General features: G+C 60.2%; 1 protein-coding gene across 2 annotated transcripts in view; it reads right to left on the reverse strand.

The window, feature by feature from the left end:
- LOC142470783 (uncharacterized) overlaps positions 1 to 15,249 on the reverse strand; it is a 65,091-nt gene that overhangs the window by 22,501 nt on the left and 27,341 nt on the right. For both annotated transcript variants that reach the window (XM_075577497.1, XM_075577496.1), the window contains one exon: positions 9,921 to 9,985. In XM_075577497.1, coding sequence (XP_075433612.1) covers positions 9,921 to 9,985 — 65 coding nt within the window. The remainder of the gene's footprint in view (positions 1 to 9,920; positions 9,986 to 15,249) is intronic.

A 15,249-nucleotide genomic window follows, 5' to 3' on the forward strand; every position in this document is an offset into this window, starting at 1 on the left:
GTGCCGGGTGCAGGATATATAACGCGGGCCCTGTCCCTGCCGGCGCGGTGCCGGGTGCAGGGTATATAACGCGGCCCTGTCCCTGCCGGCGCGGTGCCCGGTGCAGGATATATAACGCGGCCCTGTCCCTGCCGGCGCGGTGCCGGGTGCAGGATATATAACGCGGCCCTGTCCCTGCCGGCGCGGTGCCGGGTGCAGGATATATAACGCGGCCCTGTCCCTGCCGGCGCGGTGCCCGGTGCAGGATATATAACGCGGCCCTGTCCCTGCCGGCTCGGTGCCGGGTGCAGGGTATATAACGCGGCCCTGTCCCTGCCGGCGCGGTGCCGGGTGCAGATTATATAACGCGGCCCTGTCCCTGCCGGCGCGGTGCCGGGTGCAGATTATATAACGCGGCCCTGTCTCTGCCAGCGCGGTGCCGGGTGCAGGATATATAACGCGGCCCTGTCCCTGCCGGCGCGGTGCCGGGTGCAGATTATATAACGCGGCCCTGTCTCTGCCGGCGCGGTGCCGGGTGCAGGATATATAACGCGGCCCTGTCCCTGCCGGCGCGGTGCCGGGTGCAGGGTATATAACGCGGCCCTGTCCCTGCCGGCGCAGTGCCGGGTGCAGGATATATAACGCTGTCCCTGCCGGCGCGGTGCCGGGTGCAGGGTATATAACGCGGCCCTGTCCCTGCCGGCGCGGTGCCGGGTGCAGGATATATAATGCGGCCCTGTCCCTGCCGGCGCGGTGCCGGGTGCAGGATATATAACGCTGTCTCTGCCGGCGCGGTGCCGGGTGCAGGATATATAACGCGGCCCTGTCCCTGCCGGCGCGGTGCCGGGTGCAGGATATATAACGCGGCCCTGTCCCTGCCGGCGCGGTGCCGGGTGCAGGATATATAACGCGGCCCTGTCCCTGCCGGCGCGGCGCAGGGTGCAGGATATATAACGCGGCCCTGTCCCTGCCGGCGCGGTGCCGGGTGCAGGATATATAACGCGGCCCTGTCCCTGCCGGCGCGGTGCCGGGTGCAGGATATATAACGCGGCCCTGTCCCTGCCGGCGCGGTGCCGGGTGCAGGGTATATAACGCGGCCCTGTCCCTGCCGGCGCGGTGCCGGGTGCAGGATATATAACGCGGCCCTGTCCCTGCCGGCGCGGTGCCGGGTGCAGGATATATAACGCGGCCCTGTCCCTGCCGGCGCGGTGCCGGGTGCAGGGTATATAACGCGGCCCTGTCCCTGCCGGCGCGGTGCAGGATATATAACGCGGCCCTGTCCCTGCCGGCGCGGTGCAGGATATATAACGCTGTCCCTGCCGGCGCGATGCCGGGTGCAGGATATATATATCGCGGCCCTGTCCCTGCCGGTGCGGTGCCGGGTGCAGGATATATAACGCGGCCCTGTCCCTGCCGGCGCGGTGCAGGATATATAACGCTGTCCCTGCCGGCGCGGTGCCGGGTGCAGGATATATAACGCGGCCCTGTCCCTGCCGGCGCGGTGCCGGGTGCAGGATATATAACGCTGTCCTGTCCCTGCCGGCGCGGTGCCGGGTGCAGGATATATAACGTGGCCCTGTCCCTGCCGGCGCGGTGCCGGGTGCAGGATATATAACGCGGCCCTGTCCCTGCCGGCGCGGTGCCGGGTGCAGGATATATAACGCGGCCCTGTCCCTGCCGGCGCGGTGCCGGGTGCAGGATATATAACGCGGCCCTGTCCCTGCCGGCGCGGTGCCGGGTGCAGGATATATAACGCGGCCCTGTCCCTGCCGGCGCGGTGCCGGGTGCAGGATATATAACGCGGCCCTGTCCCTGCCGGCGCGGCGCCGGGTGCAGGATATATAACGCGGCCCTGTCCCGGCCGGCGCGGTGCCGGGTGCAGGATATATAACGCGGCCCTGTCCCAGCCGGCGCGGTGCCGGGTGCAGGATATATAACGCGGCCCTGTCCCTGCCGGCGCGGTGCCGGGTGCAGGGTATATAACGCGGCCCTGTCCCTGCCGGGGCGGTGCCGGGTGCAGGATATATAACGCGGCCCTGTCCCTGCCGGCGCGGTGCCGGGTGCAGGATATATAACGCGGCCCTGTCCCTGCCGGCGCGGTGCCGGGTGCAGGGTATATAACGCGGCCCTGTCCCTGCCGGCGCGGTGCAGGATATATAACGCGGCCCTGTCCCTGCCGTCGCGGTGCAGGATATATAACGCTGTCCCTGCCGGCGCGGTGCCGGGTGCAGGATATATAACGCGGCCCTGTCCCTGCCGGCGCGGTGCCGGGTGCAGGATATATAACGCGGCCCTGTCCCTGCCGGCGCGGTGCAGGATATATAACGCTGTCCCTGCCGGCGCGGTGCCGGGTGCAGGGTATATAACGCGGCCCTGTCCCTGCCGGCGCGGTGCCGGGTGCAGGATATATAACGCGGCCCTGTCCCTGCCGGCGCGGTGCCGGGTGCAGGATATATAACGCGGCCCTGTCCCTGCCGGCGCGGTGCCGGGTGCAGGATATATAACGCGGCCCTGTCCCTGCCGGCGCGGTGCCGGGTGCAGGATATATAACGCGGCCCTGTCCCTGCCGGCGCAGTGCCGGGTGCAGGATATATAACGCGGCCCTGTCCCTGCCGGCGTGGTGCCGGGTGCAGGATATATAACACGGCCCTGTCCCTGCCGGCGTGGTGCCGGGTGCAGGATATATAACGTGGCCCTGTCCCTGCCGGTGCGGTGCCGGGTGCAGGGTATATAACGCGGCCCTGTCCCTGCCGGCGCGGTGCCCGGTGCAGGATATATAACGCGGCCCTGTCCCTGCCGGCGCGGTGCCGGGTGCAGGATATATAACGCAGCCCTGTCCCTGCCGGCGCGGTGCTGGGTGCAGGATATATAACGCGGCCCTGTCCCTTCCGGCGCGGTGCCGGGTGCAGGATATATAACGCGGCCCTGTCCCTGCCGGCGTGGTGCCGGGTGCAGGATATATAACACGGCCCTGTCCCTGCCGGCGCGGTGCCGGGTGCAGGATATATAACGCGGGCCCTGTCCCTGCCGGCGCGGTGCCGGGTGCAGGGTATATAACGCGGCCCTGTCCCTGCCGGCGCGGTGCCCGGTGCAGGATATATAACGCGGCCCTGTCCCTGCCGGCGCGGTGCCGGGTGCAGGATATATAACGCGGCCCTGTCCCTGCCGGCGCGGTGCCGGGTGCAGGATATATAACGCGGCCCTGTCCCTGCCGGCGCGGTGCCCGGTGCAGGATATATAACGCGGCCCTGTCCCTGCCGGCGCGGTGCCGGGTGCAGGGTATATAACGCGGCCCTGTCCCTGCCGGCGCGGTGCCGGGTGCAGATTATATAACGCGGCCCTGTCTCTGCCAGCGCGGTGCCGGGTGCAGGATATATAACGCGGCCCTGTCCCTGCCGGCGCGGTGCCGGGTGCAGATTATATAACGCGGCCCTGTCTCTGCCGGCGCGGTACCGGGTGCAGGATATATAACGCGGCCCTGTCCCTGCCGGCGCGGTGCCGGGTGCAGGGTATATAACGCGGCCCTGTCCCTGCCGGCGCGGTGCCGGGTGCAGGATATATAACGCTGTCCCTGCCGGCGCGGTGCCGGGTGCAGGGTATATAACGCGGCCCTGTCCCTGCCGGCGCGGTGCCGGGTGCAGGATATATAACGCGGCCCTGTCCCTGCCGGCGCGGTGCCGGGTGCAGGATATATAACGCGGCCCTGTCCCTGCCGGCGCGGTGCCGGGTGCAGGATATATAACGCGGCCCTGTCCCTGCCGGCGCGGCGCCGGGTGCAGGATATATAACGCGGCCCTGTCCCGGCCGGCGCGGTGCCGGGTGCAGGATATATAACGCGGCCCTGTCCCTGCCGGCGCGGTGCCGGGTGCAGGATATATAACGCGGCCCTGTCCCTGCCGGCGCGGTGCCGGGTGCAGGGTATATAACGCGGCCCTGTCCCTGCCGGGGCGGTGCCGGGTGCAGGATATATAACGCGGCCCTGTCCCTGCCGGCGCGGTGCCGGGTGCAGGATATATAACGCGGCCCTGTCCCTGCCGGCGCGGTGCCGGGTGCAGGGTATATAACGCGGCCCTGTCCCTGCCGGCGCGGTGCAGGATATATAACGCGGCCCTGTCCCTGCCGTCGCGGTGCAGGATATATAACGCTGTCCCTGCCGGCGCGGTGCCGGGTGCAGGATATATAACGCGGCCCTGTCCCTGCCGGCGCGGTGCCGGGTGCAGGATATATAACGCGGCCCTGTCCCTGCCGGCGCGGTGCAGGATATATAACGCTGTCCCTGCCGGCGCGGTGCCGGGTGCAGGGTATATAACGCGGCCCTGTCCCTGCCGGCGCGGTGCCGGGTGCAGGATATATAACGCGGCCCTGTCCCTGCCGGCGCGGTGCCGGGTGCAGGATATATAACGCGGCCCTGTCCCTGCCGGCGCGGTGCCGGGTGCAGGATATATAACGCGGCCCTGTCCCTGCCGGCGCGGTGCCGGGTGCAGGATATATAACGCGGCCCTGTCCCTGCCGGCGCAGTGCCGGGTGCAGGATATATAACGCGGCCCTGTCCCTGCCGGCGTGGTGCCGGGTGCAGGATATATAACACGGCCCTGTCCCTGCCGGCGTGGTGCCGGGTGCAGGATATATAACGTGGCCCTGTCCCTGCCGGTGCGGTGCCGGGTGCAGGGTATATAACGCGGCCCTGTCCCTGCCGGCGCGGTGCCCGGTGCAGGATATATAACGCGGCCCTGTCCCTGCCGGCGCGGTGCCGGGTGCAGGATATATAACGCAGCCCTGTCCCTGCCGGCGCGGTGCTGGGTGCAGGATATATAACGCGGCCCTGTCCCTTCCGGCGCGGTGCCGGGTGCAGGATATATAACGCGGCCCTGTCCCTGCCGGCGTGGTGCCGGGTGCAGGATATATAACACGGCCCTGTCCCTGCCGGCGCGGTGCCGGGTGCAGGATATATAACTCGGGCCCTGTCCCTGCCGGCGCGGTGCCGGGTGCAGGGTATATAACGCGGCCCTGTCCCTGCCGGCGCGGTGCCCGGTGCAGGATATATAACGCGGCCCTGTCCCTGCCGGCGCGGTGCCGGGTGCAGGATATATAACGCGGCCCTGTCCCTGCCGGCGCGGTGCCGGGTGCAGGATATATAACGCGGCCCTGTCCCTGCCGGCGCGGTGCCCGGTGCAGGATATATAACGCGGCCCTGTCCCTGCCGGCGCGGTGCCGGGTGCAGGGTATATAACGCGGCCCTGTCCCTGCCGGCGCGGTGCCGGGTGCAGATTATATAACGCGGCCCTGTCTCTGCCAGCGCGGTGCCGGGTGCAGGATATATAACGCGGCCCTGTCCCTGCCGGCGCGGTGCCGGGTGCAGATTATATAACGCGGCCCTGTCTCTGCCGGCGCGGTGCCGGGTGCAGGATATATAACGCGGCCCTGTCCCTGCCGGCGCGGTGCCGGGTGCAGGGTATATAACGCGGCCCTGTCCCTGCCGGCGCGGTGCCGGGTGCAGGATATATAACGCTGTCCCTGCCGGCGCGGTGCCGGGTGCAGGGTATATAACGCGGCCCTGTCCCTGCCGGCGCGGTGCCGGGTGCAGGATATATAATGCGGCCCTGTCCCTGCCGGCGCGGTGCCGGGTGCAGGATATATAACGCTGTCTCTGCCGGCGCGGTGCCGGGTGCAGGATATATAACGCGGCCCTGTCCCTGCCGGCGCGGTGCCGGGTGCAGGATATATAACGCGGCCCTGTCCCTGCCGGCGCGGTGCCGGGTGCAGGATATATAACGCGGCCCTGTCCCTGCCGGCGCGGCGCCGGGTGCAGGATATATAACGCGGCCCTGTCCCTGCCGGCGCGGTGCCGGGTGCAGGATATATAACGCGGCCCTGTCCCTGCCGGCGCGGTGCCGGGTGCAGGATATATAACGCGGCCCTGTCCCTGCCGGCGCGGTGCCGGGTGCAGGGTATATAACGCGGCCCTGTCCCTGCCGGCGCGGTGCCGGGTGCAGGATATATAACGCGGCCCTGTCCCTGCCGGCGCGGTGCCGGGTGCAGGATATATAACGCGGCCCTGTCCCTGCCGGCGCGGTGCCGGGTGCAGGGTATATAACGCGGCCCTGTCCCTGCCGGCGCGGTGCAGGATATATAACGCGGCCCTGTCCCTGCCGGCGCGGTGCAGGATATATAACGCTGTCCCTGCCGGCGCGATGCCGGGTGCAGGATATATAACGCGGCCCTGTCCCTGCCGGTTCGGTGCCGGGTGCAGGATATATAACGCGGCCCTGTCCCTGCCGGCGCGGTGCAGGATATATAACGCTGTCCCTGCCGGCGCGGTGCCGGGTGCAGGATATATAACGCGGCCCTGTCCCTGCCGGCGCGGTGCCGGGTGCAGGATATATAACGCTGTCCTGTCCCTGCCGGCGCGGTGCCGGGTGCAGGATATATAACGCGGCCCTGTCCCTGCCGGCGCGGTGCCGGGTGCAGGATATATAACGCGGCCCTGTCCCTGCCGGCGCGGTGCCGGGTGCAGGATATATAACGCGGCCCTGTCCCTGCCGGCGCGGTGCCGGGTGCAGGATATATAACGCGGCCCTGTCCCTGCCGGCGCGGTGCCGGGTGCAGGATATATAACGCGGCCCTGTCCCTGCCGGCGCGGTGCCGGGTGCAGGATATATAACGCGGCCCTGTCCCTGCCGGCGCGGCGCCGGGTGCAGGATATATAACGCGGCCCTGTCCCGGCCGGCGCGGTGCCGGGTGCAGGATATATAACGCGGCCCTGTCCCTGCCGGCGCGGTGCCGGGTGCAGGATATATAACGCGGCCCTGTCCCTGCCGGCGCGGTGCCGGGTGCAGGGTATATAACGCGGCCCTGTCCCTGCCGGCGCGGTGCAGGATATATAACGCGGCCCTGTCCCTGCCGTCGCGGTGCAGGATATATAACGCTGTCCCTGCCGGCGCGGTGCCGGGTGCAGGATATATAACGCGGCCCTGTCCCTGCCGGCGCGGTGCCGGGTGCAGGATATATAACGCAGCCCTGTCCCTGCCGGCGCGGTGCAGGATATATAACGCTGTCCCTGCCGGCGCGGTGCCGGGTGCAGGATATATAACGCGGCCCTGTCCCTGCCGGCGCGGTGCCGGGTGCAGGATATATAACGCTGTCCTGTCCCTGCCGGCGCGGTGCCGGGTGCAGGATATATAACGCGGCCCTGTCCCTGCCGGCGCGGTGCCGGGTGCAGGATATATAACGCGGCCCTGTCCCTGCCGGCGCGGTGCCGGGTGCAGGATATATAACGCGGCCCTGTCCCTGCCGGCGCGGTGCCGGCTGCAGGATATATAACGCGGCCCTGTCCCTGCCGGCGCGGTGCCGGGTGCAGGATATATAACGCGGCCCTGTCCCTGCCGGCGCGGTGCCGGGTGCAGGATATATAACGCGGCCCTGTCCCTGCCGGCGCGGTGCCGGGTGCAGGATATAAAACGCGGCCCTGTCCCTGCCGGCGCGGTGCCCGGTGCAGATTATATAACGCGGCCCTGTCCCTGCCGGCGCGGTGCCCGGTGCAGGATATATAACGCGGCCCTGTCCCTGCCGGCGCGGTGCCGGGTGCAGGATATATAACGCGGCCCTGTCCCTGCCGGTGCGGTGCCGGGTGCAGGATATATAACACGGCCCTGTCCCTGCCGGCGCGGTGCCAGGTGCAGGATATATAACGCTGTCCCTGCCGGCGCGGTGTCGGGTGCAGGATATATAACGCGGCCCTGTCCCTGCCGGCGCGGTGCCGGGTGCAGGATATATAACGCGGCCCTGTCCCTGCCGGCGCGGTGCCGGGTGCAGGATATATAACGCGGCCCTGTCCCTGCCGGCGCGGTGCCGGATGCAGGATATATAACGCGGCCCTGTCCCTGCCGGCGCGGTGCCGGGTGCAGGATATATAACGCGGCCCTGTCCCTGCCGGCGCGGTGCCGGGTGCAGGATATATAACGCGGCCCTGTCCCTGCCGGCGCGGTGCTGGGTGCAGGATATATAACGCGGCCCTGTCCCTGCCGGCGCGGTGCCGGGTGCAGGATATATAACGCGGCCCTGTCCCTGCCGGCGCGGTGCCGGGTGCAGGATATATAACGCGGCCCTGTCCCTGCCGGCGCGGTGCCGGGTGCAGGATATATAACGCGGCCCTGTCTCTGCCGGTGCGGTGCCGGGTGCAGGATATATAACACGGCCCTGTCCCTGCCGGCGCGGTGCCAGGTGCAGGATATATAACGCTGTCCCTGCCGGCGCGGTGTCGGGTGCAGGATATATAACGCGGCCCTGTCCCTGCCGGCGCGGTGCCGGGTGCAGGATATATAACGCGGCCCTGTCCCTGCCGGCGCGGTGCCGGGTGCAGGATATATAACGCGGCCCTGTCCCTGCCGGCGCGGTGCCGGATGCAGGATATATAACGCGGCCCTGTCCCTGCCGGCGCGGTGCTGGGTGCAGGATATATAACGCGGCCCTGTCCCTGCCGGCGCGGTGCCGGGTGCAGGATATATAACGCGGCCCTGTCCCTGCCGGCGCGGTGCCCGGTGCAGGATATATAACACGGCCCTGTCCCTGCCGGCGCGGTGCCGGGTGCAGGATATATAACGCGGCCCTGTCCCTGCCGGCGCGGTGCCAGGTGCAGGATATATAACGTGGCCCTGTCCCTGCCGGCGCGGTGCCCGGTGCAGGATATATAACACGGCCCTGTCCCTGCCGGCGCGGTGCCGGGTGCAGGATATATAACACGGCCCTGTCCCTGCCGGCGCGGTGCCGGGTGCAGGATATATAACGCGGCCCTGTCCCTGCCGGCGCGGTGCCGGGTGCAGGATATATAACACGGCCCTGTCCCTGCCGGTGCGGTGCCGGGTGCAGGATATATAACGCGGCCCTGTCCCTGCCGGCGCGGTGCCGGGTGCAGGATATATAACGCGGCCCTGTCCCTGCCGGCGCGGTGCCGGGTGCAGGATATATAACGCGGCCCTGTCCCTGCCGGCGCGGTGCCGGGTGCAGGATATATAACGCGGCCCTGTACCTGCTGGCGCGGTGCCGGGTGCAGGATATATAAGGCGGCCCTGTCCCTGCCGGCGCGGTGCCGGGTGCAGGATATATAACGCGGCCCTGTCCCTGCCGGCGCGGTGCCGGGTGCAGGGTATATAACGCGGCCCTGTCCCTGCCGGTGCGGTGCCGGGTGCAGGATATATAACGCGGCCCTGTCCCTGCCGGCGCGGTGCCGGGTGCAGGATATATAACGCTGTCCCTGCCGGCGCGGTGCCGGGTGCAGGATATATAACGCGGCCCTGTCCCTGCCGGCGCGGTGCCGGGTGCAGGATATATAACGCGGCCCTGTCCCTGCCGGCGCGGTGCCGGGTGCAGGATATATAACGCGGCCCTGTCCCTGCCGGCGCGGTGCCGGGTGCAGGATATATAACGCGGCCCTGTCCCTGCCGGCGCGGTGCCCGGTGCAGGATATATAACGCGGCCCTGTCCCTGCCGGCGCGGTGCAGGATATATAACGCGGCCCTGTCCCTGCCGGCGCGGTGCCCGGTGCAGGATATATAACGCGGCCTTGTCCCTGCCGGCGCGGTGCCCGGTGCAGGATATATAACGCGGCCCTGTCCCTGCCGGCGCGGTGCCCGGTGCAGGATATATAACGCGGCCCTGTCCCTGCCGGCGCGGTGCCGGGTGCAGGGTATATAATGCGGCCCTGTCCCTGCCGGCGCGGTGCCAGGTGCAGGATATATAACGCGGCCCTGTCTCTGCCGGCGCGGTGCCCGGTGCAGGATATATAACGCGGCCCTGTCCCTGCCGGCACGGTGCCGGGTGCAGGATATATAACGCGGCCCAGTCCCTGCCGGCGCGGTGCCGGGTGCAGGATATATAACGCGGCCCTGTCCCTGCCGGCGCGGTGCCCGGTGCAGGATATATAACGCGGGCCGCGTGAGACTCACCTCGCTGCTTCCTCCTCAGCCCTCAGCGTCTCCGCCTGCAGCTCGTCAACCCTTCTCCGTAAGGACTTTAGGAGAGATAAGAGACAGCACTGTGTGTGTGTGTGTGTGTGTGTGTGTGTGTGTGTGTGTGTGTGTGTGTGTGTGTGTGTGTGTGTGTGTGTGTGTGTGTGTGTGTGTGTGTGTGTGTGTGTGTGTGTGTGTGTGTGTGTGTGTGTGTGTGTGTGTGTGTGTGTGTGTGTGTGTGTGTGTGTGTGTACTGTGTATATATATTGTGACATAGTCCAAAGATGTTAGGCAGCTTTCTGCCCCGTTTTAGGTCAGAAAGTGCAGGAATAGTTAAAAATGATCCATTCCACAGCTTCACATTAACTCAGGCGGCTGGGTGGAAAATCCAGACCACAGATTACAATGGCTCTAGTTCTCCCTCGCCTGCTCTTCTAATCACATGCACAGGTATTTAGAGCAGAGAGGTTTGCATTTCACGCTCTCTCCTTAGAGCCTGGGGGCTGGGGGTGTCGCTGCTCCCCGGAATCCAGTTCGGGGTGGACGGCCCCTCCAAGTATCACAGTACCAGAGGATTTGCCTGGACACTTGGGACCGAGTTCCCACCACGAACAGATAAGACAAACAAATATGTATTGCTGTTGCTAAAAGACTATGCTGTATCTAGTGACCCTAAATGAGAGGTCATTGTTTTAAGCTGGGGAACCAGGTTAGTTGGCCCAGCAGCAGTTAGAGGTTGATTATGATGTGTAGTTAGATCCCTGAAAGGGATAGGATTTTGTTTATATAATTTGGTTTCTTGTTACTTGAAATAACAGTGTGGGAAATACTATGACACTGATATAAGTGAACCGCTGAATGAAAATGTCTGAGTGCCTCCTGCCTACACATGTTAAAGCTGCAGTACCTTACTTGGATGAAAATAAAGCAGGCAGAAGCCTGAGTTAAGCAACGTAATACTTTGCATGTTCCTGTTTGTTGTATAATTAACCCTAGAAGACTGTGTCGGGAAGAACCCAGACAGACGTCAGCGCTACAAAAGAGGGGCGTTTGTCACATATATATATGTATGTATGTATGTATATATATATATATATATATATATATATATATATATATATATATATATATATATATATATATATATATATATATATTGTGACATAGTCCAAAGATGTTAGGCAGCTTTCTGCCCCATTTTAGAGCAGAAAGTGCAGGAATAGCTAAAAATGATCCGTTCCACAGCTTCCCATTAACTCAGGCAGCTGGATGGAAAATCCAGACCATAGATTACAATGGCTCTAGTTCTCCCTCACCTGCTCTTCTAATCACATGCACAGGTATTTAGAGCAGAGAGGTTTTGCATTTCACTCTCTCTCCTTGGAGCCTGGGGGCTGGGGGTGTCGCTGCTCTCCTGCATCCAGTGTCGAGGTTGACGGCCTCTCCACGTATGACAGTACCAGAGGATTTGCCTGGACCCCACGAACAGATAAGACAAAACAAATGATTACTGCTGTTGCTAAAAGACTGTGCTGTATCTTGTGTCCCTAAATGAGAGAGCATTGTTTTAAGCTGGGGAACCAGTTTAGTTGGCCAGCAGCTGTTAGAGAGACTGATTCTGATGTGTAGTTAGATCCCTGAAAGGGATAGGATTTGCTTATATGATTTTGGTTTTATTTCTTGAAATAACAGAGTGGGAAATATTGTAACACTGAAATGTGTGAACTGCTGAATGAAAGTATCTGAGTACCTCTAACCTACACATGTTAAAGCTGCAGTACCTTAATTGGATGAAAATAAAGCAGGCAGAAGCCTGAGTTAAGCAGCACAATACTTTGCATGATCCTGTTTGTTGTATAAGTAACCCTAGAAGACTGTGTCGGGAAGAACCCAGACAGACGTCAGCACTACAAAAGAGGGGCGTTTGTCACATATGGTGGAGAATGCGGGTCGACACTAAAAAGTCTGTGGGTTTGCAAATAAATGCGGGGGTTTAAAATGGCCGCCGAGCTGAACTAAAGTACAGATGCTATGAGTGAAGTCTGTCCCAATGTGTATATCAGTTGTGCTTCTAGCATACACAGAGAATGTGCGAAGTGTGGATGCAATAGCACCCTGAACCCAAACAGAAAACCAAAATGTTTTGCTGAAGAAAAAAAAATTTTTTTGCATCTAGCAAGTGCTGTTTGTAAAGCTAATGCCTTTTTGCTGAAGTGAGTGAATTTGCAGCTAGCAAGTGCTGTATGTAAGTTGCTGAAGTGAGTGAAATTACAGCTAGCAAATTGTCTCTGCCGGGTTTATAAAATGGCCGACATGGAATGTTTGTTTTGCAATGCACGTAATCTTGAAAAACAGTGTCCCTTCAGGCCATACGATGATGATGACGACGACTCGTATGTGGCCCCTGGAGGAGAGCCGTACCCACAGATGAATTTAGTATGCTGGGCCTGTCATGAAGTAGGTCACATGGAAGATGTGTGTCCCAAAATTTTCAAAGACAAACAGCTGCAAAAGCAAGCAATGCCCTGTGAGTGCAAGCAAGATGTGGAAGCTGATACCAGTGAGTGTGTGCCCGATACCAGTGAGTGTGTGCCCAGTACCACTGATATCTCTGGAGCTAATAAAGCAAAAAGAAAGAATAAGAAAAAGAAAACGGTTCCTCAAGTCACAGGGGAAGTGACCGAGCCACTTGAACCTGCGCTGTCAGCACATGCGTCAGAAAGGCGCCGAGATGTGCTGCATACCGGAGTGACCAGCAGAATTGTCACGGGAACAGTGGCAAAGGAAAAGGAGGAGCAAAGGGAAGCTGAATCCTTGAACCAGGATAAAGAGGCTTTGGTTTCTGCACTCCAAGCTGCCCGCCATGATTATGAAGTCCTGCGGCAGGGATTGATGAAAGAGCGAGAATCGAACGCCGAATTACAGAGGTGTATACTTCCAGCTTTACAGGAGTACGAGGCTTTGAAGAAAACAGAGTCTCTCTTACGGAGTGAGCTGGAAGAGGTGACGACTAGTCTGGAAAAGGCCAACACCGTAATTGCTGTCCTAAAACAGAAATACGGGAAGGCTCTACAAGAGGTTCACGCGCTCAGCACAGAGGTGCAAAACTCACGCCTGGAGGGCCACGGTCTGAACACAGAGCTGGGAATGTTGAAGCAAACCCATGAGATTGCCCTGACTGAGGTAGAGACTGTAAAAAGAGAGAATGTAAGTCTGACACAGAAAAATTCAGACTTGACTGACCAGATCAGTGAAGGTGATGAGAAGCTTCACCAAGCAGAAAAAGTGGAGAAGCAATTGATCCAGGAAAAGTTAGAAATGCAGGAAGCACTGCAGAATACAGAATCAGCGGCGATCCAGGCGACACAAACTGCAGAGCTCCAAAAAATGGAGGCGCTGATGCAAACCCAGAGCAAGCACCAGATAGAGGTGAAGACCCTGAGGGAGGTCTGGCACGATCAGGTTGAAGAGCTGCAGAAGCAGATGGCTGAGCGCGAGATACAGTGCGCCAAGAGAGAGGAGATCTCCGTCCATCAGGTGGTCTGCCTGACATTGCGCTATGAAAGCGAGATGGCCGATATCTACAAGCAGCTGGACCACACGGCAAATGAGCGGGCCCGGCTGCAGCTGGAGCTGGACAAGACCCAGAAGGAGCACCTGCAGCTGCAGGTCAAGAATAGAGAAAATGAAACAGAGTTAAACCTCGCTCTGAAACAGATGACGGACATGGGAGAAGCGGCTAAAGTGGTTCAGTCGGGCTATCAATCCTACCTCCTAACCAAGCAAGCTGTACGTTCCTATACGTGTATCTTCAATGCTGTTGCAATATTACGATTTGCTATAAAGATGAAGTTGGAGAAAGAGATTCCAAGGCTAAAAGAGACACGGTCACAAAAGGAGACCAGGGAACGTAAACTCAATGCCCTCACTGATGACAAAGAGGAAGGAGAAAGAATTGACTTTGATTGTGCTGCTGTTATTCCAGAAACAGATAGGCACCCTCCTGAGAATATTCTCCCTGATCTGGGATTCAAAAATCCAGATCCTCAAATTCATTTACGTTGTCCAGAAGATTATCAAACTAGTGGACACACCCAGGACACCACAGAAGATGTTTTAGCCAAGTGGGTGGCAGTTCCTGAAAACACAAACTTGTTGACAGATCCTGATGACGTGGTTAATATGGACTACGTTTGTACAGAGGCAACTAGGTCTCCAAAACCCAAAGGCCTGGTAATGGCCACAAAAGGGAAATCAAAGATTGAAAAGAAAAAACAACGAAGGTTAACACGGCGCCTGAATAGTTCCATATCTCACCAATCTGGACCACACTGTGGAGCCAAGGAGAATCCGGTCCAAGGGTCTCATCAGAAGCTAAAGGAACAGTCCAGTCATTTGCAGGTTGCAGCGGGCTATGAAATAAAGTCAAAGGATGCAATAGACTGGAAGTCAAAAAAAAAAAAAAAAAAAAAAATATGTTTGGGGGAACTGACCGATTTATTTTTTTTATTACACGTGTGGACTATGTCACAGACACTTAACTATGCAAATAAGCATTTTGTCAATATTACAATGTTATATTGGTTCTCTGTGTTGAAAATGTAGCTAAACTACAAATTAATATACAGGGTTGATGGCCCATTAAGATTACAAGGCTGTAGTATAAGAGAAAAAATATTGGTAGCTTACAATATGGAAAAAAAAAATGCCCTTTTCGGTTGGTAAATTTATAATGAAGTTCATATTCGTATCATGTGAATACTTAATATTGTACTGAGGAGTTAGCTCAAGTATTTCAGGTAGGACGCTCACCCCAGTGAGGTCCATGGCCGCTCACCCCAGTAGGTGTGAGCTGGGGAGGGGGATATGTGACATAGTCCAAAGATGTTAGGCAGCTTTCTGCCCCATTTTAGAGCAGAAAGTGCAGGAATAGCTAAAAATGATCCGTTCCACAGCTTCCCATTAACTCAGGCAGCTGGATGGAAAATCCAGACCATAGATTACAATGGCTCTAGTTCTCCCTCACCTGCTCTTCTAATCACATGCACAGGTATTTAGAGCAGAGAGGTTTTGCATTTCACTCTCTCTCCTTGGAGCCTGGGGGCTGGGGGTGTCGCTGCTCTCCTGCATCAAGTTTCGAGGTTGACGGCCTCTCCACGTATGACAGTACCAGAGGATTTGCCTGGACCCCACGAACAGATAAGACAAAACAAATGATTACTGCTGTTGCTAAAAGACTGTGCTGTATCTTGTGTCCCTAAATGAGAGAGCATTGTTTTAAGCTGGGGAACCAGTTTAGTTGGCCAGCAGCTGTTAGAGAGACTGA

This window comes from Ascaphus truei, chromosome 20 (assembly GCF_040206685.1).
Source record: "Ascaphus truei isolate aAscTru1 chromosome 20, aAscTru1.hap1, whole genome shotgun sequence".
Lineage (NCBI taxonomy): Eukaryota > Metazoa > Chordata > Amphibia > Anura > Ascaphidae > Ascaphus > Ascaphus truei.